The sequence below is a fragment of the Chinchilla lanigera genome, unplaced genomic scaffold, assembly GCF_000276665.1.
Source record: "Chinchilla lanigera isolate Chin_1 unplaced genomic scaffold, ChiLan1.0 scaffold00004, whole genome shotgun sequence".
NCBI lineage: Eukaryota > Metazoa > Chordata > Mammalia > Rodentia > Chinchillidae > Chinchilla > Chinchilla lanigera.
In genome coordinates, this window is record NW_004955405.1 from 38,437,182 (window position 1) to 38,459,918 (window position 22,737).

General features: G+C 52.0%; 1 protein-coding gene and 1 pseudogene across 2 annotated transcripts in view; both read left to right on the forward strand.

The window, feature by feature from the left end:
* Stab2 (stabilin 2) overlaps positions 1 to 22,737 on the forward strand; it is a 140,066-nt gene that overhangs the window by 43,546 nt on the left and 73,783 nt on the right. For both annotated transcript variants that reach the window (XM_005374574.2, XM_005374575.2), the window contains exons 16-27: positions 1,554 to 1,607; positions 1,890 to 1,970; positions 3,846 to 3,998; positions 6,491 to 6,553; positions 7,654 to 7,740; positions 8,530 to 8,616; positions 9,676 to 9,787; positions 16,190 to 16,370; positions 16,982 to 17,228; positions 18,353 to 18,511; positions 20,513 to 20,608; positions 21,350 to 21,445. In XM_005374574.2, coding sequence (XP_005374631.1) covers positions 1,554 to 1,607; positions 1,890 to 1,970; positions 3,846 to 3,998; positions 6,491 to 6,553; positions 7,654 to 7,740; positions 8,530 to 8,616; positions 9,676 to 9,787; positions 16,190 to 16,370; positions 16,982 to 17,228; positions 18,353 to 18,511; positions 20,513 to 20,608; positions 21,350 to 21,445 — 1,416 coding nt within the window. The remainder of the gene's footprint in view (positions 1 to 1,553; positions 1,608 to 1,889; positions 1,971 to 3,845; positions 3,999 to 6,490; positions 6,554 to 7,653; positions 7,741 to 8,529; positions 8,617 to 9,675; positions 9,788 to 16,189; positions 16,371 to 16,981; positions 17,229 to 18,352; positions 18,512 to 20,512; positions 20,609 to 21,349; positions 21,446 to 22,737) is intronic.
* On the forward strand, positions 13,353 to 15,598 carry LOC106149667 (annotated as a pseudogene).

Below are 22,737 nucleotides of genomic sequence, written 5' to 3' on the forward strand. Positions count from 1 at the left end.
TATGTTGCAAGTAGAATCGAGGCTGGGAGCGGGGATGACTTGCTCAGAAGCAAGGCTGGCATTGGAGGTCCAGCTTGGCACTTTTCCCAGAACACCTCCCCTTTTTTAATATCTTGGCCAAAAATGTACAAAGAGCCTACTATGCACCCAGGCTGTGCTGGCGGGGATGCGGTGATAACAAACCCAGCGGATCCCGCCGCTTGGTCTCACATTTCTTGGCATAGCCCACGTAATCCCACCCTCTGCCTCTGAGCACTGCCGCCTGCGACAGCAGCACTCCTGCCCGTGGGCCCGCGCTTCTGAGCGCCATGGAGGAGCTGGAAGGGGAGGTGAGGCCCAAAGGCTGACCTGCTCAAGGTTACACAGCCACAAGAGGGCTGCAGAAAGGATCAGCTCCAGTGCTGGCCACTGGTGTGAGGCTGGCCTGCCCATAGCAACCTGCCCTGCCTTGATAGTGTCACTGACCTAGCGACGCGGCTGCCGTATCATTTACCTTGTGTATGGGCTCATTTTGGGGAGGAAATAGGCTGCCAGGGCAACAGGTACAAGCCGAGGTTGTACCAGACGAGCCAGGCTGTGTGGCCACGGTACTCACGGGCCAGTCCCCTGGCAGAGACCAGGGCCAAACTCAGAGGGGGCGGGTGGGGGACCAGGTTCCACAGGGCCTTCTGTGAGCCTAGCTGTCCTGGTGCTTGCCATGTCGACCTCCTGGAAATTACTGGGGTCTTGGTTTGTTTGCCTTCCCAAGCTGGCACAACTAGGCTGTGCTGGTAGCAGAATTCAAGGGCTGGGAAGCTTGGGGCTCAGCAAGGAGCCTGCAGCCGTCTGCAGGAGGGCATAGCTGCCACTGCCTTTTCCCCAAGGGCGTGGTCCCCCAGCTCCTGACTCCACGGGCTCCCTCCAGGGCCACCCCCAACCCCGAGATGGCGCATCCTGCCTATGGCTCCTTCTGTGGGCTCCAGGACCCTCTTTCTCTCCATTGCTGTTTCAGTTTTCTGTAGTAAAAGAAACTCAAAAACGAATTTTGTGCAAGGGAAATCCAGTCCCCCGTGGCTGGGTATTCCTAAGTCACTGCTGTGCAGCCCGACAGGTAGATGTTTATTACTGGGGCGAGTGACACAGAATCCTGAATAGAGGGCTGGCGGGCAAATCCAGTGTAACCCGGACCTTCTGGGAGGTATCGGAGCCGTGCGACTGGAGCTTAGACTCCTGCTCAGGCTCTGAACCTGAGTTAGCTCTGTGACCTCAGACTGCGCTTGAAAGTCAGTGTCATCACGCGTGAAACAGGCTGGCCACGGTCCCAGCGTCGCAGGGCTGTGGGAAGGATCACAGGAAAGGTGCATGCTGTTTTCAGGTCAGCCCCTGTCCAGGGTAGGGATTTGGAGAAATTGAGCTCTGGAGGGGGAGGTGATTTTTCTCATCCCAGATTTCCGAGTAGAGAGGTTATGAGTTATTTATTTCTATGGTTAAGGGTTCAAAGTCATTTGCAGGGCTCCCACAGGAGAGAGAGATCGTGTTTTCTTTGCTGACGGAAGTCTCTGGTTTCTTTGCAGGGCTCTCCCAAGCTTCTGGAACTCGTCCGATACCACATTGTCCCGTCGACTCAGGTTGGGCCCCCTCTTCCTGCAGCTGCTTTTCCCTGCTTCCAAGACACCCGGCTGTAGTTTGGAATCCCAGGGTCTTGCTGTGGTGGATGTGTGACTTTTGTTCTTTATCTGTGGCTCTGGGCGAGCCCTCGGCCATGAATAATGAGTCTGTTATCAAAGAAATCTCCCAAGCCGCAGCAACCCTGACATCAGAGCTCCCACTTCTTAACTCAGTCAGGGCCGTGAGAAATTAGGATGCCCTGTGTTTCCCCAGAGGTCTCCACTGTGCTTTTGTCCTCACAGTTGGAAGTGGCCATCCTCATCACAAAGCTGGAGACCAGGACCATGGCCAACCAGATCATACAGTTCAACGTCACCGACAACGTGAGTGAGGGCTGGGTGCTGGGCACTGGGCCGCTGAGCTCCTAGGCAGCTGGGCTGCTGGGTCACGGCTGTGTGTGTGCTCCGGGTGCTCTGCTCTGTCGAACAGCTTTATGACCTTTCACCTCAGTGCTCACGGCTGTCAGCAAATATCACTGAGCAGCTGCGTGCACAACGGTCTGCACCAGATCCCGGGGTGAAGCAGCAAAACAGGCAGACTTGCATGCCGGCAGCACAGGCAGGCTTTGAGACCTCCTTCTGGAGTCAGTAAATTACACGACTACAGTTCATCCAGTGGCAGCTGCAGGAAGTTCAGGGAACTGTGAGCCCAGACAACAGGAGTCTGAGAAACACGGCAGCCGCAGGGCCTGGGGGAGGTGGTGACACTTTCAGCATGCTTGGAGGATGAGTAGGAAGAGCTTGGCAGAGCAGAGCAGAACAGAGCTCCTGGCCGAAGAGGGAGCCAGTGCAGTCCCTGAGCAGAGGGAAGGTGACTCACTTACAGAACCCAAAGAAGACAGTGTCCCTCAGCAAATGCTCCGGGCTGGTAACACACAGTAGAGCAGCAGCATTGTCTCCTCTTAACTCAACACTAGTGATGGTGATGGGGGTCTCATCTCCACAAGTGTGCTTGAGCCCTGCATGCCAGGCGCTGTTCTAGGTCCTGAAGACAGATCAACAAACAGACAGGTCAAAGTTCCTGACTGCGCGGAACTTTCATTCCAGCAAAAAGGAAGCTAGACAGTAAAGCAGTGAACTGAGGGGAACATAGCACAATTCGGGTAAGGAGAAAAGCAGCACAGCAGGTGGGGATGGAAAGTAGGGATGGCACTGACGTTTTAGATAAAGTGCCTAGAAGTCCTCACAAGGAAGGAAACACCCAAGCCAGGACAGGAAGGAAATAGAGGGACAGGGGCGTGACTATCTGGGGACCGAGAGGGAACAGAGAGTGCAAGGGCACGGGGCAAGGAGTGTGCCTGAGCTGCGTGAGGAACAGCAGGCCGTGTGGCCAGAACCAGGACTGAGCAAGAGGAAGGGGGGAGGGCTGGGGGTGGGGCGGGGAGGGAAGGAAGGAAGGGCTCGGCTCACAGTGGTGGCCTCAGAACTTAGGGCAAGGACGCAGGGTCTTACTCCACACGAGACGGGCAGCTATCAGGGGACTGCAGGCAGGGATGGTGGGAGATGGCTGCATTCTGGGAGACGAGTTAGAGAGAGGACTACAACAGTCCACCAAGGAATGACTATGGCTCAGACAGAACAGTGCGGGGCCACAGCAAGGAGTGATTGAACTGTGAGCGTATGTTGAAGGCAGACCCAGCAAGATTCGCTAGTAAGCTGGATGGGTGGTGAAGACAGAAAGCCAACCGCGTCCCCACGGGGTCCTGGCGTGAGCCATTACAAGGATGAAGTTGCCATGAATACTGCCGGGGAGGGGCAGGTCTGGGAAAGTGGAGAGGAGGTGTCTCTGCCTGCCTGTGCGCTTCTGCTCCCTGTACTACAGCTGAGCAAGAGTCTATCTGCTTCTCCACCGACGTGTCCCAAGAGCCTGCCCAGCGCTCATTCTAGGGTAGCAGAGGGGTGTGAAGGAACAGACCTTCACTTCACCGCAGAGGGGTACAACAGTTCTCCTGCAAATGCAGCGCAGGGCTGGGACGTGCCCGCCTCTTTCCTAGCTCAGGAACCCCTGCCTGGTGTCCTCAGGAGCTCGCTCCACAGGTTCAGCTGTCTCCCACTGGCCAAGCCCTTCCAAAGGCTCCTTGCAGGGGACAAATTCAGGACAACACATTAGGGCTTTCAGAGACGTCTCCCCACTCACCTCTGTGTGGGGCTCACCCCCTCCTGCAGCCCAGAGGAAAAGGTATTATTGCTTCCTTCCAGGGACGGATTCTGGCGAACAATGTGACCATAGAAGACATTGAGGTCACTGCGAAAAATGGCCAAATTTACACGCTGGCTGGCGTTCTCATTCCGCCCTCCATTGTCCCCATCCTGCCCCACCGATGCGACGAAATGAAGAGTGAGATGAGACTGGTAAGAAAAGGAGGAAAACGCAGAGAACAAGGACCTGAGGTGGGGCCCTGCGCCTCCTGGGCCTGAGTCCTGATCACCCTCCCTCAGCCTAGCCTCACTTATCTGCAAAGACCCTCTTTCCCAATAAGGGTGCATTCTGAGGTTCAGGGGGGCATGGACTACCGGAGAGAGGCTATTCTACCTATGACCCTATTACACCACGGCTCTGGGGCCAGATCAGTTTTTCCCCATGGGATTTAAGATCAGTCTCTTACCTCTTCCTGGACCACCCTGCTCCAGGGCCATAGCTTTACTTGCCCTAAGCAGGACTCGAAATAAAACACCTTGATAGGTAGACGTTCCAGTGCTCAACCGCCTCTATAGTTCTTTGCAAATACCAGACTTTGTTTCTCCATGAGCGTCTAGATCCTCTAATGGCCTTTTCTGTTCCACAGCAGTTTTGTTTTGTTTTGTTTTGTTTGGCGTGGGCAATTTTAATCAAAGCACCTTAGGTCTCAAAATGGCTCTACCTGCAATCTGTAAGTTCCCTTGGAAACCGCAACCCTAACATTCTGACTATGATATAGGTCTAGGTCTTTCTTTTCAGGACACTTCAATAGCACATCAGTGATTGTTCTCAAGATATCTTTAGTAGAGCCCCAGCGTGGTGGCACACGCCTGTAATCTCAGCACTCGGGAGCCTGAGGCAGGAGGATCATTGCAAGTTCGAGACCAGCCTGGACTACAAAGTGAGCTCAAGGCCAGTCTGAATTGCATAGCGAGACCCTGTCTCAAAAAGACAAAAATAAAAGATATCTTTAGAGCATGAGCACTGGATATGGGGAAGAAATGGCCTGGTTTTATTTTATCTTCATGAAGACTGGAAATAGCTAGCTAAGCTCCTGACACAAGACTGTGGTGCCTTTTTGATTTGCAAGTTCTTAGCTGAAGGAATGACGCTGTATGTCTTAGTCTATTGAGCGTAACTTGGGTCCCTCAGATGTCATTTGGGGAGTGTGATCTCCTTTTGACCACTCCTCTTAAGAGACGTAGGAACGGTCCCTTTCCTCAATGGTTCCCAGCAGAGATGTGTGTTTGGCTCATTCTTTAGAAATGAGCCCTGGTGGGTACATCAGCTTAGAGCAGGGTGGGGCTCTGAACAGGCTGGAGAAGTGACTGGGGCTCCAACACGTTCTTCAGAGCATCTACACCCAGGCAGCTGCTGTTCAGCTCCCTAGAAAGAAGTCCTCCGGGTCCCAATGCTTTCCTGGTCACGGGTTTGTTCTTATTCAGATGGTTCAAAGCTTTTTCTCATCTTCTTAAAGGACGGAATCAACATGTAGTTTTGAGCTGAAACCCCAAAATGTTGTGGTTAGGTAGAGAAAAGAACTTCCTAGAGCTACCTCAGAATGGAGTATTCCTCTGCCATTTATTATGCTGTCTACATTTAAAGCCCATTCTGTCCTTTTTGCCTAGTTGAGGATGGTTTGGGTTGGATCTGTTGTAAGTCCACACAGATTCTCTGGAAAGTATGCATTTAGGACCAGCAAAGAATGGAAGCAGCTGGGACCTTCTAGAATCTTCTGTTTTCACCTGGATGGACTCCTGGCTGCCTATGGACATATATGTGGGGTTGCAGAGGTTTAATAACTAGCATTCTACTAGTCAGGGTCCCTGCAGGAAGCAGAATCTCTGTAATTGTCGATGATCAGTGTACCTGTGATGTCAACTAAGAGACCTGGAGGAAGAGGGTGCCGCAGAGGTGTGAGTGAGCCTAAGGGCACAAGCTGTGCCAGGGCACCCAGGGAGAAGCAATAGCCGTTACCACCCAGAACCCAAGACCCCCGGCCAGGTAGAGCGTTACCTGAACTCAGTGAAGTGAAGAGAGGGCGTCCGCCAGGAGTCCCCGGGACAGGGCCAAGGCACAGAGCGGACAGGAAAGGGACTCTTGACCTTGCTCTCCAACTACCCACTGATATTCTGCTCTGACCCACACTGGCCAAAACCACTGGGAAGCTGGCAAGAGGCGAGAGGCCATGTTTTGGGGTCTGCGTGCTGGGGCCCAGCACGGGTAGGGAAGGTCAGAGAGATTTGGAGGTGCACACTGGATTCCCTTCCTCCTGGATACAGAAGCCATGGAGGAGACTCTGGCAGATGGTTGGGCCCTATTCCTACTAAGCTAACTAGAGGGCACAGCCTCAAGTCTGTGACCCATGGAAGTACTTTGTCCCTGACACTGGTGACCACTGCAGTGTCCCTCGAGGGCAGGTCCCTTATGGCCTGTGGACCATGGGCTCTGTCCAGAAAGAGGAGAAGAGGGGCCACTCTGAGCAGGTTCTGTCCTGATCCTAAGCCCAGCTCTGCCCAGCACTGACTTCACTTCTCTGCAGAGGAGTCACGGGGGCTGGGAGGGCAGTGGAACCCTCTCTGCAGGTAGGAAGTGAGTCTGGGGACAGGGCCATCCCATGTCCTCCACAGGGACAGCTGCACTGAGCTGCTGCCTTTCCTTCCAGGGCTCCTGTGTGAACTGTATGCTGAAGTCTCAGAGTAAATGTCCTGCTGACACTGAGCCCACAGTGAGTGTGACACGACTGTTCCTGGCCTCAGGATCCCTTGGTCTATCTAATATCTTGGGGCTATACAGCCTGGAAACTTCTCTTTGCTCACTTCTTAAGCTAGAGCTGAAGAGAAAGGAGTAAACTGGACAGAAACGTTTGTCTAAACTCGAGCCAGGAGCTAAATTCTCATGATAAAACTGGATGCCTGCACTGTGGTTCTATCTCCAGCTTAGGCAGCTGAGACAGACAGGGACAGTGTGATCACCCGGGATCTTAGCAGGTTTTATGCCTAAGTCTCTCACCTGACACTTATTAGCAGTGCTTCTTGCGAAGGCCGGGGGATGATTAAGCCCATTTGGGTCTTTCCTTATCTATTTAAAAAGAAAAACTCATGAGAGGCTGAGATGTAGCTCAGTGGTAGGGCACTTGCCTAGCCTGTGTGAAGCCCTGAGTTTGCTCCCCCACATCACAACAATCAATCAATCAATCAATAAATAAATAAATAAATAAATATGTGCATGGAATTGAAGATTGATGAACTCACTTAAGCAGTGTGCCCTACCCACGGTGAGTTCTCAATACACAGAAGTGCTAGGTGAGGTTAACCTGCACCAAGGGTGAAGGAACAGAGGTGCATTTAAATCTACCCCTACTCGGGCTGGGGATTTAGCTCAGCAGCACAGCGCCTGCCTGGCAAGCGAAAGGTCATGAGTTCGATTCCTGGTACCGGAAAAAAAACAAACAAAAATAATTAAAATTGAAAAAAATAAATAAATCTACCCCTACTCCTGAGAGAAAATCTCCAGTGTCACTGGGTCACTGGGTGGATCTTCCCACGCGAGAGGCGCTGAGATGCCTGCGTAGGAGCGGCTGGGGATGGCTGCGGTTTGCAAAACGAAGCTGGCCCGTGCCCAGATGAACCAGAAAGTGCTTCTTGATCATTTAGAGATGTCCACTGTGATGCATGCCACGGAGTGGGCAAACTTCAGCCAGTGTTCTCCCAGCAAGGACACAGGCCTCACAAGAGTGACCCGTGTGGCCTTGAGCTCTGGCCTCAGGGCACTGCCAGGGACTGGGAACGCAGACCACAGAGCTCCTGCTCTTTGCCTCCCTTGCAGGAGATCTTCACAGACAAATGCATCTACAGCAGCAGAACCGGGAACACGAAGAATGGCTGTGCCAGACACTGCAATGCCACCGTGCGGGTAAGGAGAGTGTGGCCAAGGAGAGTGTGGCCGGGGCCCTCCTACGGGCCACCAAAGGCAGGCAGCTCACCAGCCCCAGGGGCTGCACCGTCACAGGACCCCGTGGGGCTTGCAGATCTTCCTGCACGAGGATGGAGGGGTGGAGTCCCCTCACGCTGGCCAGGTCACCCCCTCCCTGTGTCCCTGGGTCCCCTCTTAATACAGAGCCCACACTCCCCACCGGTCCCCGCACGCCTGCACTCTGCCTGCATCGGCCCCTCTCTTGCCCACCTGCCTGCCTCAGAGAAAGTGCAAATCCGTTCCCTCCCAGAACGTTCTTCTGGGTTTTCAAAGGCTCCTGCATTTTCCAGGTCCCCATTCACCCAGCACCGCCTCCATCCCCGATCTCCAGGGGCCGCCCCCCCCACTTCTGTCGCTGTCCCGACTCCTTCATTAGAGCACTTTTTTCCCTAGTACTTACCATTCTCTGAAAGAGCTCACTGACTTAATTACTTCTTTTAATTTCCATATTGACTCCTCCCTGATGGGCACACAAGCTCCCTGAGCTCTGGCCTTCCTCTGTCCTGCGCACAGTGCCAAAGCCAGGCGGGCACCCACGGGGGGTGCTTTTTGATTGGTGGTGGCCAGAGGCTAAGCACTAGCTGTGCCACCGCGTGCCAAAGGGAAAGACTTCCCCCGAGGAAGGGCTTGTATTGTTCACTGTAACAGTGAAAATCAAAGTGCTTCCCCTTGGAGGATTGGGTGCTCCACTTGGGGACTCAAAGGGGCGTGTGTAATGTCGCTTCTCAGATAACAAAATGCTGCAAAGGCTTCTTCGGGCCCTATTGCAACCAGTGTCCTGGAGGCTTCCGGAATCCATGCTCAGGAAACGGACAGGTGAGAGGACAGTCACTTGCGTGAGAATGCACAGTTTCCTGAATGCCAAGGTTGACCCTTCTGAGCACAAGTGGAACAATAATTTTTAAAACTGCAAAACCCAAAGGTGACATGACGGTAGCCACTACTCACATGAAGTAAAAGAAATAGATCTGTTACTGCAAGCACAGCAGGTGTCCACATCAGCAGGAATCTTGTTTGGTGGAGGGAGAGGGCCTCAGTTCTGGGCTCTCCTGTCACCACTGCAGGACCTCCGGCAGCTCAGCAGGCCCACTACACCTCACTTCCCGCCTGCAGAAGGTACCAGGGCCCAGGGTTCTATGACACTGTTAATAATAACACTGCCAATCTGCAGTATTATTATTATCTTAGAATCTTGCACTTAGAAAGACATAAAGGCCAAAATTACCTCATCTAACTTGGAGGCCACAGGTAAACAACAGAAAGTGAAAGTAGCCATGAATCCTACCGAGAAATTGTAAGGCAGAACATTTTATAGACCCATGTCTAAAATATGGCTCCTGTGAGGGGAAAGAAAAACTACAAACAAGAGTGTGGTCTTTACATAGAAGACACAGAAGTGAGAGGCCGGTACCAATGGCTGTGGCCGAGTAATTGAGACAGCAGCCCGTGCCCAACTCTGATGCAGGAAATAAACACAAACCCAGTCAGTGCTGGGCAGATGGGAGAGAAATATGTTTCCCATTGGAGAGAGGAAAATATGCAGTTTAGAGTCGCAGAGCAGAGCAAGTGAGAGTACAGAGGTGGCTGGAGCCAGGCACTCTGACGCATCTCTGCTGTGCCTAGAATGTTATGTGAAGGTTTTAGTTCAGCATCGTGGTCTCCCTCGAATGGCGTCCCTTAAAGTTCTAAATCCTGAGTCAGGATAGCCATGCTCATCACCTACCTGATACTAAGACACTCCCACAAGGAATCCAAAGATTGTTTCAAGTGGGATTGAATCTGAGCCCAAAGTCAGGCGTGAAATGAAAGTGTCTGTGAGTCCTTCACCAGCACCTACGCCCTTTGTAACGGCCCATGGGGTCTGCCTTTCTCCAGTGTGCAGACGGAGTCCATGGCAATGGGACGTGTACTTGCAAGGATGGCTTCAGTGGCTCCAGATGTCAGTTCTGCTCTGACCCTAATAAATATGGACCTCAGTGTGACAAAAGTAAGTAGCACTTCCTGGATCCTTACCACATGGAACAGGATCCTGGTACAGGCGTGGCGTCCTGTGATTTTTGCTTGTATTGTGTCATCATCCCAGGGTATTTCTCAAGTATCAGATAACTGGGTCCCACCTGTAGCTTCTGACACAAAATGCCTACCATGAGGCTGAGAATTTACATTTCTAACAAGTTCCCAGGGTATGCTGGTCTGACACAGCTGGTCCAGGGAAGCACACTTTGAAAACCACTGCTTTAAGGTTTCTCTGCACCCCTCAAGTGGTACTGAGACTGCATCAAGACACAGACTTGCTCCCTACCTTCCAAGCAGTCTCCTTCTATCAGCACCTCCACTTGAGGATGTGGATACAGGCAAGTTACCACATTCTCTATACCTCAGTTTCTTCATCTGTAAAAAGGAGTTGGTAAGACTGGTAACTACCTTGTAAGATTGAGTGCAAGTCACAAAGGAAAAGCTAGTCCTTTAGAACAGTGCCTAGAACATAGTATATACTTGATTCTTATCATCTTTCATTGTGGTTGCTGCTATTTTAAGTGTGGTGACATAAACATCAAAATACTAGTAGATATGTGGAAAATTCCACACTGAGTAGGCATTGATTTTTTATTTTGCTTTGGTTTTTTTTGTTTTTGTTTTTTTCCGGTACCAGGAATTGAACTCACAAACTCACGCTTGCCAGGCAGGCACTGTGCCACTGAGCTAAATCCCCAGCCCCTGAATAGGCATTGAAATATGCAGCTATACAATCTTAGAAAATATATGTTCTTTACAGTTACATACATGTATATTATATATATAATATATACAATATATTTATACATATTTATTTAAGCAACAATTAGAACTTACTGATAAAGTAAAATTAATAGGTAAGAGCTTGTTGACCAGCCAAAAGTTAAATTCTCACTCTACAACTTATTGATGGTAGCATTTGAAAATAAATCTCTCAATTTCTCCATCTATAAAATGAAGATAATATTGGTACAGCTGTCCTCTGGCGTCCTTGGGGAGTGGGTTCCAGGATAGCCCCCACCCTGCCCTGTGGATACCAAAACCAGGTGTTCAGGTTCCTCACCTGAAATGCTAGTATTTGTATAAATGCCGCACGCAGCTCCCAGATACTTTGGATGCCCTCTGGGTTACGTATATTTAATACAATATAAGTGCTGTGTGAATTGTTATACTGTTCCTTAGGCAATAATGACAAGAAAAAAGTCTATGCATGTTCAGGATGAACGCAATTTTTAAAAAGTATTACTTTATCTAAAACTTGTTGAATCTACACATGCAGAACCCAGGAACACTTCACAGACTATTGATAGGGTTAAGGTCTATAACTTGGGGCTTTTAGACCTAGCCCTACTGTGCCATATACCTGTTAGAAAACATACCCTTCTCATCTCTTCCCTTATACAATCTTCCCAAATCCACTCCAGATGGACAGGAACCCAGAGCACAGCAGGGTCAGGGCTGCTGAATCCTATTCTATTGGTCTTTTCTCTAGCTAAGATTTCTGGGACACAAAACAAGCATTTACTCCACAGCCAACCACGTTGGTGTTGTGGGACCCCCAGCAGGGTGCAGAGGCTGGGGTTGGCCGCTGGGTTTCTGGGTCCAGTCTCTCCCGTCCCAGGTCTGTGGCTGCCTGTAATTTCACTCAGAGATCTTGTTCCTTGCAAATTAAGCTGCCTTACTTAAAACTTGATGAAAGTTATTTTTTTGCTTCAATCTAGTTACCTAGATTGTTCAGCCGCGCTCACTCGTATTTGTCTTCTGCGCCCTGGATGTTGGCCCCAAGCCCTCACCTAATCCCTGTCCCACCCGTCCCCCTGGGGCACAGCTCATAACCCTTCATTTATGATCGCATTCAAGCCCCCACACCCCCACACCCCTCCTCTGAGTGTCTCCGCACTCCTCCTGTCACCCCCTCATGCCTGACTCTCATGAGTAGCTCCCATCCGTCTTTAAATGCCTCTACTCAGAAGCAAACCAAGAAACCCACATTTGAAGTGACAACAGAGATGCGAAATGCCACTGGACAGCATGATCCGCTGTGTGGACACATGGGCACTAAGAGAAGCGGGCTTTCAGGGCTCTGGTTCAAGTCCCTGTTTGGGAACTTACTGGTAATCTGGGTGATTTGCTTCACCTCTCTGGGCCCCAGTTGGTATCAAAGCACCAACTGGAGGGGAAGAGGGGTTGAAGGAGGGGGAGAGGGACTATGCAAAGAAGAAGCAAGGTATATCATGTACAGGGACAAATTCCTTACGATGAATGTGACCATTATGTATATCCAAAATGTACCCAAAAAAAGTATAGACTTCCGGGTGCTGGCGCCTATTAATGAGGTGGTGCGTGTGCCCTCTCAGGAAGTTAGGGCCCAGATGTCGGTCACTTGCTATCGCTGACTTGCCATGGGAGTGTGACAGACAAACACAGGCGCTCATCAGGGGCTCCGCCACCGAGAGAAATCACTTCTGTTTATGCCCAGACGTCTTCAGGAGAAGGTGAGAAATTGCCTAGCTAGACTCTCTGACCACAAAGCAGTTGAAAATTGAGTTCCTTTACCACTTTTGTCACATCAAAAGCCACCTCTCACCCTACACCCACACACACACATACATACAAGGCAGGATCAACACCTTGGGTGAATGTTTACCTGTTCAAACTTCATTATGGTAAAAAAACAAAACAAAACAAAAAAAAAACTGCCCCAAATCCCCCTTAGAATTCTCCTCCTCACTCTGAACCTGCCTGCACCTCCATCCTTGCCCCCTTCTGAAGCCGCTCCGGAAGTCCTCTTTGGTGAGTGTTGGGTTACTCTGAATAAAGAACCAAGACCAGAATCCAAAGTGGAATTTAAGAGCCTTTATTAGCCAGGCCGGCGGCTGTCAGTCTGTTCTCCACGCAGGGAGATGCTGAGCAGCCCCGACCCGAAGAATGTTTGAGCTTTTAAGCTTGAAAACCACATCCTGGTTGACGCAGGTGAGAAATTTTTTGCAAGGGCAGAAAGCGGAACCTATCGGCTTCAGCAAGCAGGTGCTACAAAGTTCAGAACGTTCTTAGACGCATACATTGTTTTCAGACTAAACTAACAATCAAGCATAGTTTCTGCTTCTCGGGTCAAACTGACATTTTCCCTCCACCCAACAACTCAGTAATTTTTCATCCGTTTTATGTGTTCACCAATTTTGTGTTCACCATAAGAGTCTTTATGAAGTGCGATCCCCAGTAGGGTGAATGCTGCTGCTGGATGCAAATTCGTACAAACATCAGGGTGTGTCCTCACCTGCCTTATTCACCGGATCTGGCGTCCTGTGGCTTCTGGCTCTTTCCCAAAGTCAGAATGACCAGGACAGGGAAATATTTTGAATCAGTTCAGGACACTGAGGCGGCCAGGACAGAAGAACTAAAAACACAAAAGAGGATTTCCAGGACTGCTTCAGAAAAGGACAAGAATAATGAGATGAATGTGTTCAGAGTGGAGAGGAAGATTTTGACGGGAATCCATGGCAATGTGTCTTTTACTGTAACAATTTTTCTTTAATTTAAGCATTCACTGTAGTAGTCACCGAGCTCCAGGGCACTGGGACTTGTGTCTCAGGGAGCCAGCTGGCATTGCCACACCATGGAGTCGCTTAGCCTCGGACCCTCACAGACCAGGCAAAGACTGGCATTCTACACTCTGTGCTCAACTTGGTTATTTCCCAGACACGGATGAGCTGCAATTGGATAAAACCAGTGAAACCTATGGAAGTAATTTCGATCATCTTGATTTGGATTCAGATTTGATCCCTTGGGAGTCAGACATGTGGAGCATAAAAAATCAGTTCTGTACAGTTAATGCTATTAAAGCAGAACCTCAGCCACCTTCTCCAGCTTCCTCAAGTTGTGCGGTCTCAGCTCCTCAGTCGTGGACTCTTGTTTTTCAACTCAGCGTGTTCCTGAGGAGCTGGATTGGTCTTCTAGTTTCCAGATGTCTCTTCTCTCCTTGTACGGGGAAAGCTGTAACCGTCCATTCTCAGAAGAGCCGCTAACAGAAAACACACCCACTGCTGGTCCTAGAAACAAAACTGAGACTGGAAGGACTCAAAAAAAAAAAAGGTTGATGAGTTCAAAAGCTTCAATTCGGCCCAAGCCTCCGTTACTTCCAGCAGCACCCAAGGCTCAAACAAACTCCAGCATCCCAGCAAAAAGCATCATTATTCAGGCGCTACCAACACTTATGCCATGGTAGAGCAGCAACCAGTTATCAGTATACACCCTGTACCCTCTACAGGTCGGACTGTTTTGCTCTCTCAGCCTACTAAGGCACAGCCCTGAGCACCCTCCTCCTCCTCCCTCAGAGTACCCGTGCCTCCTGGGGACCAGGTCCTGGAGTTCTGCCCTCTACTCTTCCTGTCTTTGCCGTCTCTGGAGGACACACAGAGCTACCTCATCGCATGGTGACAGCGGTGCCAGCCCCTGCGGTGAGCAGCCCAGGGGATGGAAAACTTTCTGCGACTGAACCTGTCCTACAAAGTATGATGAGAAGTGTGAGTTCAGGCATGGCTGTGCTAAGAAGACAGCAGCATACGTTTTAAAATATCGAGAGTCTATGTGTCAATCTCACAAGAAGAAGAAAGAATATATGTTAGGGCTGGCGGCAAGGTGGAAGGCTGCTCTTTCAGAGAACAAGCAACCGAAGAAAGAGAATGGACCGCTGAAGCGGCAGCTAGACAGAGTTGTGTCAGAGAACCAGAGGCTTAAAGTCCCTTAAAGTCTAAACTGAGGTCTTGGCTTGCACAATACTGAACTTGGGCCCATGAGCATGCTGGGACGGGGTCTCAGGAGAAAGAACTCTAATGTGAGCCCTGCAAATCAAAGGAGGCATCTTGGAGGATTTTCTGCTAAAGAACAAGGAACATCAGCTGCTATTACCCAGAAAATAGCTGCAGACGCCATCGTTCTGTTCCAAATGGCAAAGCCCTAATGGTACTAACTGAAGAATCATGACTTTATATTTCTCCACCTCTGGGTCAACCCTGGATTAACCCAACCGAGTCGCTGAGGTTGAACAGGAGCTTTGAGGCTGAGTTCACAGACACAAAGTAGAAAGGACCAAGTCAAAACAGAGTGGTGAATAATCAACAGCGGACCTGTATTCTTCAGGATGCTCTGGAACAGAACTCAGCTTCCCAGCTGATCGCTGCTCAGCACACAGGAACCGCCAGGATCGGTAGGAGCTCAGGGAAGAGCCACAAGGGTATTACACTTCACCCAGAACTTAGTAAGACTTCTCTGAAGCTGTTCGCAGAATGGGAGACACCTTGTAGGTTGTGTCACTTCGAAAGATCACCTACTGTTGCCTGCTGCTACTCAAAACAAGACCACAAGACCAACAATGTCCACTGTATTACCAGCAATTAACATAAATGAACGCGCGATCAATAGGCCGGATTGCCTGCCGGGTAATGGACCCGCAGCTCCTCCACACCAAAAGCTCCTCGTTTCTTCCTTACCTCCAATCAGCAGAGAAATCGAACTCACACCTTCTTCGGTCCCCAGCCCCCCAGCAGCCACAGAGGCAATCCACAAGGTGAGCCCCACGTTCAAGTCCCTACGGTCAACACTCTGCAGCCGGGTCCTGCCAGCCTGAAGAGCTGCAAGAGAAATGCCACATTCTCTCTCCATGGCAACAGGAAGAGAGCTGCCGCCTGCTCCAGCTCAGGGAGGACAGGAGGAAGAAGCTGCTCTTCCAAATCGCCAGCACTTCGGCCGGGCATGGTGGCGCACGCCTGTAATCCCAGCACTCGAGAGGCTGAGGCAGGCGGATCATTGCAAGTTGGAGACCACCCTGGGCTACAAAGTGAGTTCAAGCCCAGCCTGAACTGCATAGCGAGACCCTGTCTCAAAAAGACAAAAAAAAAAAAAAATCGCCTGCACTTAGATGTGAGCATTTCTCAGGTGGCAAATGCAGCCCGCACCCTCCCGGGGGCGCTGGTGTAGATTCGCCCACTCCGCACCTTTCTGAACAGCTTTTCCTTCTGTACTCATGTTTGCTCTTGCTGTCAAACAACATCCATGTCCCTTCTGCTGTTTCACTTGTTGATAAAGTGGGTTTTATTTTTAAATAAATAAATTTTTTAAATGTAGGCATTTACCATGTTTTTCAAGCACACCTCTTACAAAATACCATGGCACCAAGTTCTCCCAGGGTGGGGCCACCCACTCTCCAGGGGATTTGTCCTGGAGCTGTCCCGGCCTCTGCGATGTGCCGGAGCCCCAGGAGGTGCCAGCCGGAGTCTCCATGGATTCCTCCAAGCTCAGCCTGGACAGGGGTGAAAGGAGGGGTCCGGTCCTCGGGGTGCTGGGCCCAGCCCTGAGCACGCTCCTCCTCTTTCAGAGTGCCCGTGCCTTCTGGGGACCTGCGACAACAGGGTGGACAGCAATGGGGCCTGCCTGGCTGGCACTTGCCAGGGCAGCGCATGGGGGAAATTCTGTAACCGCAAGTTCCAGGACTGTGGACTCCTTGCGCATTTCTGTCACGTCCACGCCACCTGCGAATTAGAACCTCACACAATCAGGTAGGTCATGCAGATAAGGTCACCGCCATCGTGCCACCTGGGGATGGAGCCACCCTGGCTCTAAATGCTCTCTGTAAGTGGAGGCCTGTCAGACCAAGCTGGACTCAAACCGTATCACTCCCTGCTTTGAAACTTAGCTGCTGTGTGATCCTGGGCGAGTTACTCGACCTATGTGAGCCTCACCTGGCTTGTTAATGCTGACCGTACCTGCCCAACAGGGGCCATGCTGGACATGAGAAGAACCCAGTTCAAAAGCACCCAGCACCGGGGCTAGCACACCATACACGTCCCATTAGGGCACACATAGTTATTTCTACCCACTCGCCCACACTGAACCACCTGTCCTTCCTCAGGCTCCTCTGTTAAAGGCAGTGGAGCGAAGTCCAGCCTTTCACGGACAAGGGGCCAACCCCGCTGAGTACTGTCGAAGAACTATCCGGGAGCTGGAGGGTGGCGACGCCTTAGGAAACACTCTGGTCTGGGAAGACCTGGTTCAAAAGGTGGTGGCTGTGCCAGCCATCACGGGTCACGGAGGGTGTCTGCAACTCTGTCCCTTTCTTTTTCTCTTTTGCCCTAACTTATTTTGGTCTATCTCCCGCGCCATACTGCAGGCTACGTCGGGCCAGAGACAATGTTTCCACGGTTTATAGGCCCATAGCAGAGCGTCTCAAGGAATTAAGGCTCCCCTCGGTGAACCAGACAGAAAAGTTTGTGATCAGGACGGGCCCACACCACTCTAAGTCACTCAGCCTTCCCTTCAGCTTCTGCGTCTGCAAGGATGGCTACGAAGGCAACGGCCTCGAGTGTTTCGAGAAGAACCCTTGCGCAGAGCCAGACCGGGGAGGCTGCAGCCAGAACGTGAGTGTCCGTCTCTACCTCCAAGCTGCTTGGGGTTTTTCGGAAGTCCCGAGGGAGGAAATTCCAAAAGCCGACGTGTGGTCGCTCTTGTGTTTGAACTTCCAATTTTACAGACAGCCGCCGTGCACCCCCACCCCAGAATTCCAGGCCAGCACCAAGGGCTCTGCATCTTCAAAATGCACAACCTGAGACTCTGATATCGAGATCAGGGCTAATAACTCTTGATTCAGACTTCACAGCTCCCAGGGGTGCACCTGGTCGCATTTGCTCCTTGCACCACTGAAGTTGATGCTGCTGTTCCCATTCTACTGGTTAGGAGACTGAGGCTCAGGAAGCTGAGTTAGCGGCCCTGGGTTAGTGGCCCTGGGGCCTGCCGCAGTTAGCTGTAGAGCCCGAAGCCACACCGTTCTCACATATATGTTTCCAACATCGCCACTGCCCCGTGCCCGAGTCGCCTGCGCTCCTTACCCATGGTGCAACAGCGGGCTTCCCTGCTTCCTCTCCTGCTGTGCACGGCACCCCGTCCACCCGCTGCCCGAGGGCTGGGGGGTGAATCTGGCCTCTCCCCACCCGCCCCCGCCACTCCTGGCTGGAACTGCTTCAGTCACTCCTGGGGTTTCTGGAGAGGGAATCTGGACTCAAGGGCCTAGCTTCGCCCACCCCAGACAGGGCTGCCTCAGTGACTTGTCACGTCATCTCCTCCTCCCAGCCTGTCCTTCGACCTCCTGGGTATTAGGACAGTGCTGAGGAGCTCGATCCCAGGGTCACAGAGAAACCTGGGCTCCTGCCTCTTTGGGGCAGCACCTGCCTACCCCTGCGGTGAGATGACAACGGTGCCTTCCTTGGCTGTTTACGTCTGCAAAGCAATTAGAACAGTCCCCGGCTTAGGCCACGGCACAGCGGCGGGAGCAGTGGCAGCCAGCACCGCGCAGTTTCACCCTCTGCACCGCTGAATTTTTTTCACTGACATTGTTGCAGATATGCCAGCCCACCCTGTCCACCCCGCCCACTGCACTCTGCACATGCGCACTTTTGGAATGTACCCGTGGCTCCTTTCCAACTCCCAGAATCCTGTGGCTGGACCACAGGTTCAGAGATCTGGCCCTTTCTGTCTCCTCCCGTAGGCCGAATGCATCAAAACCGGCCCCGGGACACACACCTGCGTGTGCCAGCCCGGCTGGACAGGCTCCGGCAGGGACTGCGCGGAGATCAACCCCTGCCTGCAGCCGAGCCAGGGCGGCTGCCACAGGGACGCCACCTGTCTGTACGTGGGCCCGGGCCAGGTAGGCTGCACGAGGTGGGAAGTGAAGAGCCAGCCGTGACTCTGTCCCCAGCTACAGATTTACACTGACTAGACGTTGCTGCAGCTTTTCCTATCCTTTGTAGTGGGGGCGATGGATTAATTGCTATAGCAAACCAATGACATCAGTATCAATATCACCCCATCGCGTAGAAGAGGAAACTGAGGCACTGAGGGGCTGAGTAATTTGCTCATATCACATGGTAAAGAAACTGTATTGTGGGATTTGCGTCCAGGAGTCTGACCCCAGCCCCGCCCCAGTCTAACTGGACCCCACTTTGGACCCCACTTTAGACTTCCGTAGCGATCTGTAGCTCACTGTCACTATCATGTACCTTCATTTAGTGGGGACCAGGACAGACAGGGTGACTGATACAAAATGCACTGGGACCATAGCCATGGAAAGAAGGGGACTGACGGGGCCCCACTCCCCACCCACCCTCCGAGTCTATCCCTCCAGAGGTGGGACAAGTTCCAAGAGGCCACAAGGACAGAAGACGTGGAAGACAGGACCCAGGGTGGGAGATCACCCCTTCTCTTCTGGGTCTTGATGCAATTTCTCACTGGTGTGTTCTGAGTCTGAACTTTTCTTTTTAAATCTCCACTTTCTTCTGCTCCTTGAGGATGTATTTTTCCCACCCCACTGGGCACTGTGTGAGGTGGACCTGCCCTGGCCCACCGTGATTGACAGCTCTGGCCAGCGTGCTGTGTACCACACTGGGCTGGAGGAATCAGAAAAGGAGTTTATTAACTGGACCAAGGGAGCTGGGAGGGCATCCCTAAAGCCACAGGCAGGTGCACCGTCTAGGAGACGGGACAGACGCTGCGTACATAAAATGAAACAGGTGTTAACGATTCACTCCTTCCCTCCCTCATTGATCCAACACCCAGCAAAAGCCACGGGGCTCGGGGGTGGGGACCAAAGGCCACCGGGGCTGGGCCCGCAGCCAGCTCTGGAGAAACGGTCTGTGCAAAGCAACGAACACGAAACAGAGATAAATGCTGTGAACCCCGGGTGGAGCGAGCCTCGTCAGTGGTCTGGTCGCTCCCCAGGATGCAGAGGCTGCTTTCATCCTCCTGCTTCTGGTGTCTCAGCCTGCTCGTGGCCCACGGAGCTGTAAGATGTCACCCAGGAGCCCTAAGCACGGGTGATCTCCCCACGGTCTCACATCTCGCCCAGCGCTCAGTAAATGATTGCCTTTGTCGTTGCGGCACTTGAGTTGTTTGATTGCTTTTGAAAGAAGAAAACAAATGTTGTAGTGCCCGCATACTTCCTAAGTATGTCAGGGGACCAAAGACCCCTCACACTGGGGTGAGGTTCTGCGTGAGACAATGAAAAGCATTGTGTCACAGTTCCGGGGCCCAGAGTTCTGAGTGCAAGCGTCACTAGCTCTGGTTCCTCCTGAGGGCTATGGGGGCTGAAACTGGGGTGCCCTACACCCCAAAGCATGCACCTTTGGCATGGTATTAAACCCTCACGCCAGGGTAGTGGTGTGAAGGTGCTGTCCACCCACCGAGCGTGTGCCCGTGGATTGCCCACGCAGAAGCAATGCCTTCTCCATCCACCTGATGAAAGGAAGCCTTTTCTAAACTGAACAAGGTGCCTCTCATGCTAGCGACAGCCTCGTGCACGATCTCCACCAAGTGGACACCCCAGGGCTCGCCTCACCCTTCTCTCATAGGCATGGGACCAAGCTCTCCAAGGTGAGGTCCGAGTTCTTCCCAGGACTATCTCCCCAATCACTTCCAGGGCTAAGAACCCCAAAGGAAAGCACCGAGGGCCGTCCCCTAGGGAGACGTCATACAGGGTGCACAGACTAACGGCTCTGGGATCCGACGTGGAACAAACAAAAGATGTTGCCACCGTTCCCTGGGAGGCCAGCAGCCACGGTTGCCCTCATTTATTTTTCAGTATCGCGGAAGGGTGAGATGTGGACAGCTCTGGCGTTCACCCACCCCTTCAACTGTGTTCTTGCAATTACAGAACGAATGCGAGTGTCAGAAAGGATTTCGAGGAAATGGGATTGACTGCGAACCCACCATTGCCTGCTTGGATGAATTCGATAAATGTCACCCACTGGTGAGTTACTGGACATGGCAAAGGAAGGCTCTGAGGGGAAAAGGTTAGGCCTGTTCTTGTCTGGGTCTAGACTCCCTGTCGCCCCCAAAGAGCGCCTGTAAGCAGGATGAGAGCTATTGAAATGTCCAGTTCATCTCAGAGCACAAAGAGCCAACACTGAGTGGATAAAATAGAGGACACTCAGTTACATTTGAATTTCAGATACTTAAGGGATATATTTTCAAGGCTGAGGATATAGCTCAGTGGTACAGGCGCCCGCCTGGCAAGTGCAAGGTCCTGAGTTCAATTCCCAGTACCAAAAAAGAAAAACAAACAAACAAACAAAAACAATTAGGAATGTATTTTCAGCAGAAGTATGCCCCAAATATTGCCTGAATGAGACAAGCTTCTACGGACACTTATTCATCATTTGTCTGAAATTCAAATTGAACTGTGTGTTTTGCACTTGTCGTCTGTTACATCTGGCAGGGATGAAAAGACCTGGCTTGTGATTAAATAAGAACTTCAGCACAAGCTGCTCCTGTGACCCTCAGGGGTCTGCAGCAGTGACGGCGAACCTCTCTGAGTTTTCAGTGATAGCAAACAGACCGCTGGGCACACGTGCCATGGGTTCGCCACCACTGTCTGTGGGTCTCTTCCACCACCTTTGGTTTGCAGTGCCCACCTCACATGGAGCCGGGGTCTTGCCAGCGCAACTGTCACTGGGGAAACAAACCGGCCCCTTCGTCTTGGTTTCCTTAGGCGACCTGCCAAGCTGTGGCCTCTGGCGTGTGGGACTGTGTCTGCCTGTATGGCTACAAAGGGGACGGCATCCTGTGCTACGGCAGCGCGGCCATTGTAAGTCACCCGCGAGGATCTTGGGCAGAATCAGGAAGACAGAACCCCGGGGAGCACAGCCTCAGGTAGAGGCCTGCAGCGAGAGATGTCACAGGCTTCGCACAGATGCCACGCCTCATCTTCGGTCTCCCATGCGTCCCGGGAGGCAGGGAGCTGACTTCCGTGTGGCACCCCCCCACCCCGTCCACCAAGCGGTCCTGACTACTCTTTCTTGCTAATCCGTCCTCCCAGTCTTCCCAAAAGAGAGCTGAGCGGCCCCTGCTGGGTTACTGGCCTCTCCTGGCGGGTGGGGTGCCTCCCATGGGTGCGAAGAGCACCCCAGGCTTACCTCTGTTGGGAGTGCGTGCATGCGTGTGTGTGTGTGTGTGTGTGTGTGTGTGTGTGTGTGTACCTGCACATGGATACAGACACCTCCAGTGCACGAGGCATCGTCCTGAGTCCCTCACACCCACCAGCCTCTCATGAAGCCCCGTGTCATCATCACTTTCATCTCTGCTGAGACACAGCACTCGACACCCACAGCTTCAAGGAGGAGCGCTTCATATTGGTTCACTTTTCCATGCATGGTCAGCTGGCTCCAGGGCAGGACAGCATGGCGGAGGAGAAGCTGCTCATGCCAGGGCAGACAGGAAGCACGGAGAACACAGAAAGGAGATAAACCGCACCTTCTGACCAGACCCCACCTCCTACAGCAAGTCAGCTAGGAGCCCCCTACCACAACGGACCTTCCCAAGCCCCACCTGTGCGCACATGAGGTTTGCGGGGGCATCTAGACGTAAAGCATAGCCCCTTCTAGATATAAACCAAACCGCCCTCTGGAGTTGATGCTGTTATGATGCCCATTGTACAGGTGAGGAAGCTGAGAGGCTAAGCTGACTCCCACAAGGTCAGCAGCTAAGCGTGGAGCCCACTTCCTGCCTGGTTCGGGGCGTTCTGTCCATCGAGTAGGGCTCGCACCAAACCGACACGTCCTGACGTTTGTCTGTCTCCCCCAGCACCGGGCTCTAAACTCCAGTGGAAGATCTTTATCTTGTTTCCTGTGTCACTCCCACTGCTTAGAAATATTGTCAAATATTTGATTGTGGTGGTGCACATCTGTAATCCCAGCACTCAGAAGGCTGAGGCGGGAGAATCACTGCAAGTTTGAGGCCAGCCTGGGCGACATAGCAAGACCCTGTCTCAAAGGAAGAGAGAGACAGAGAGAGAGAATATTTGTCAAGATGAGTGACTAAACTGAAACATTTGCCCACCACTTACTTTTTGCCCCACTCACAGTAGCTGGTCCCTACTCC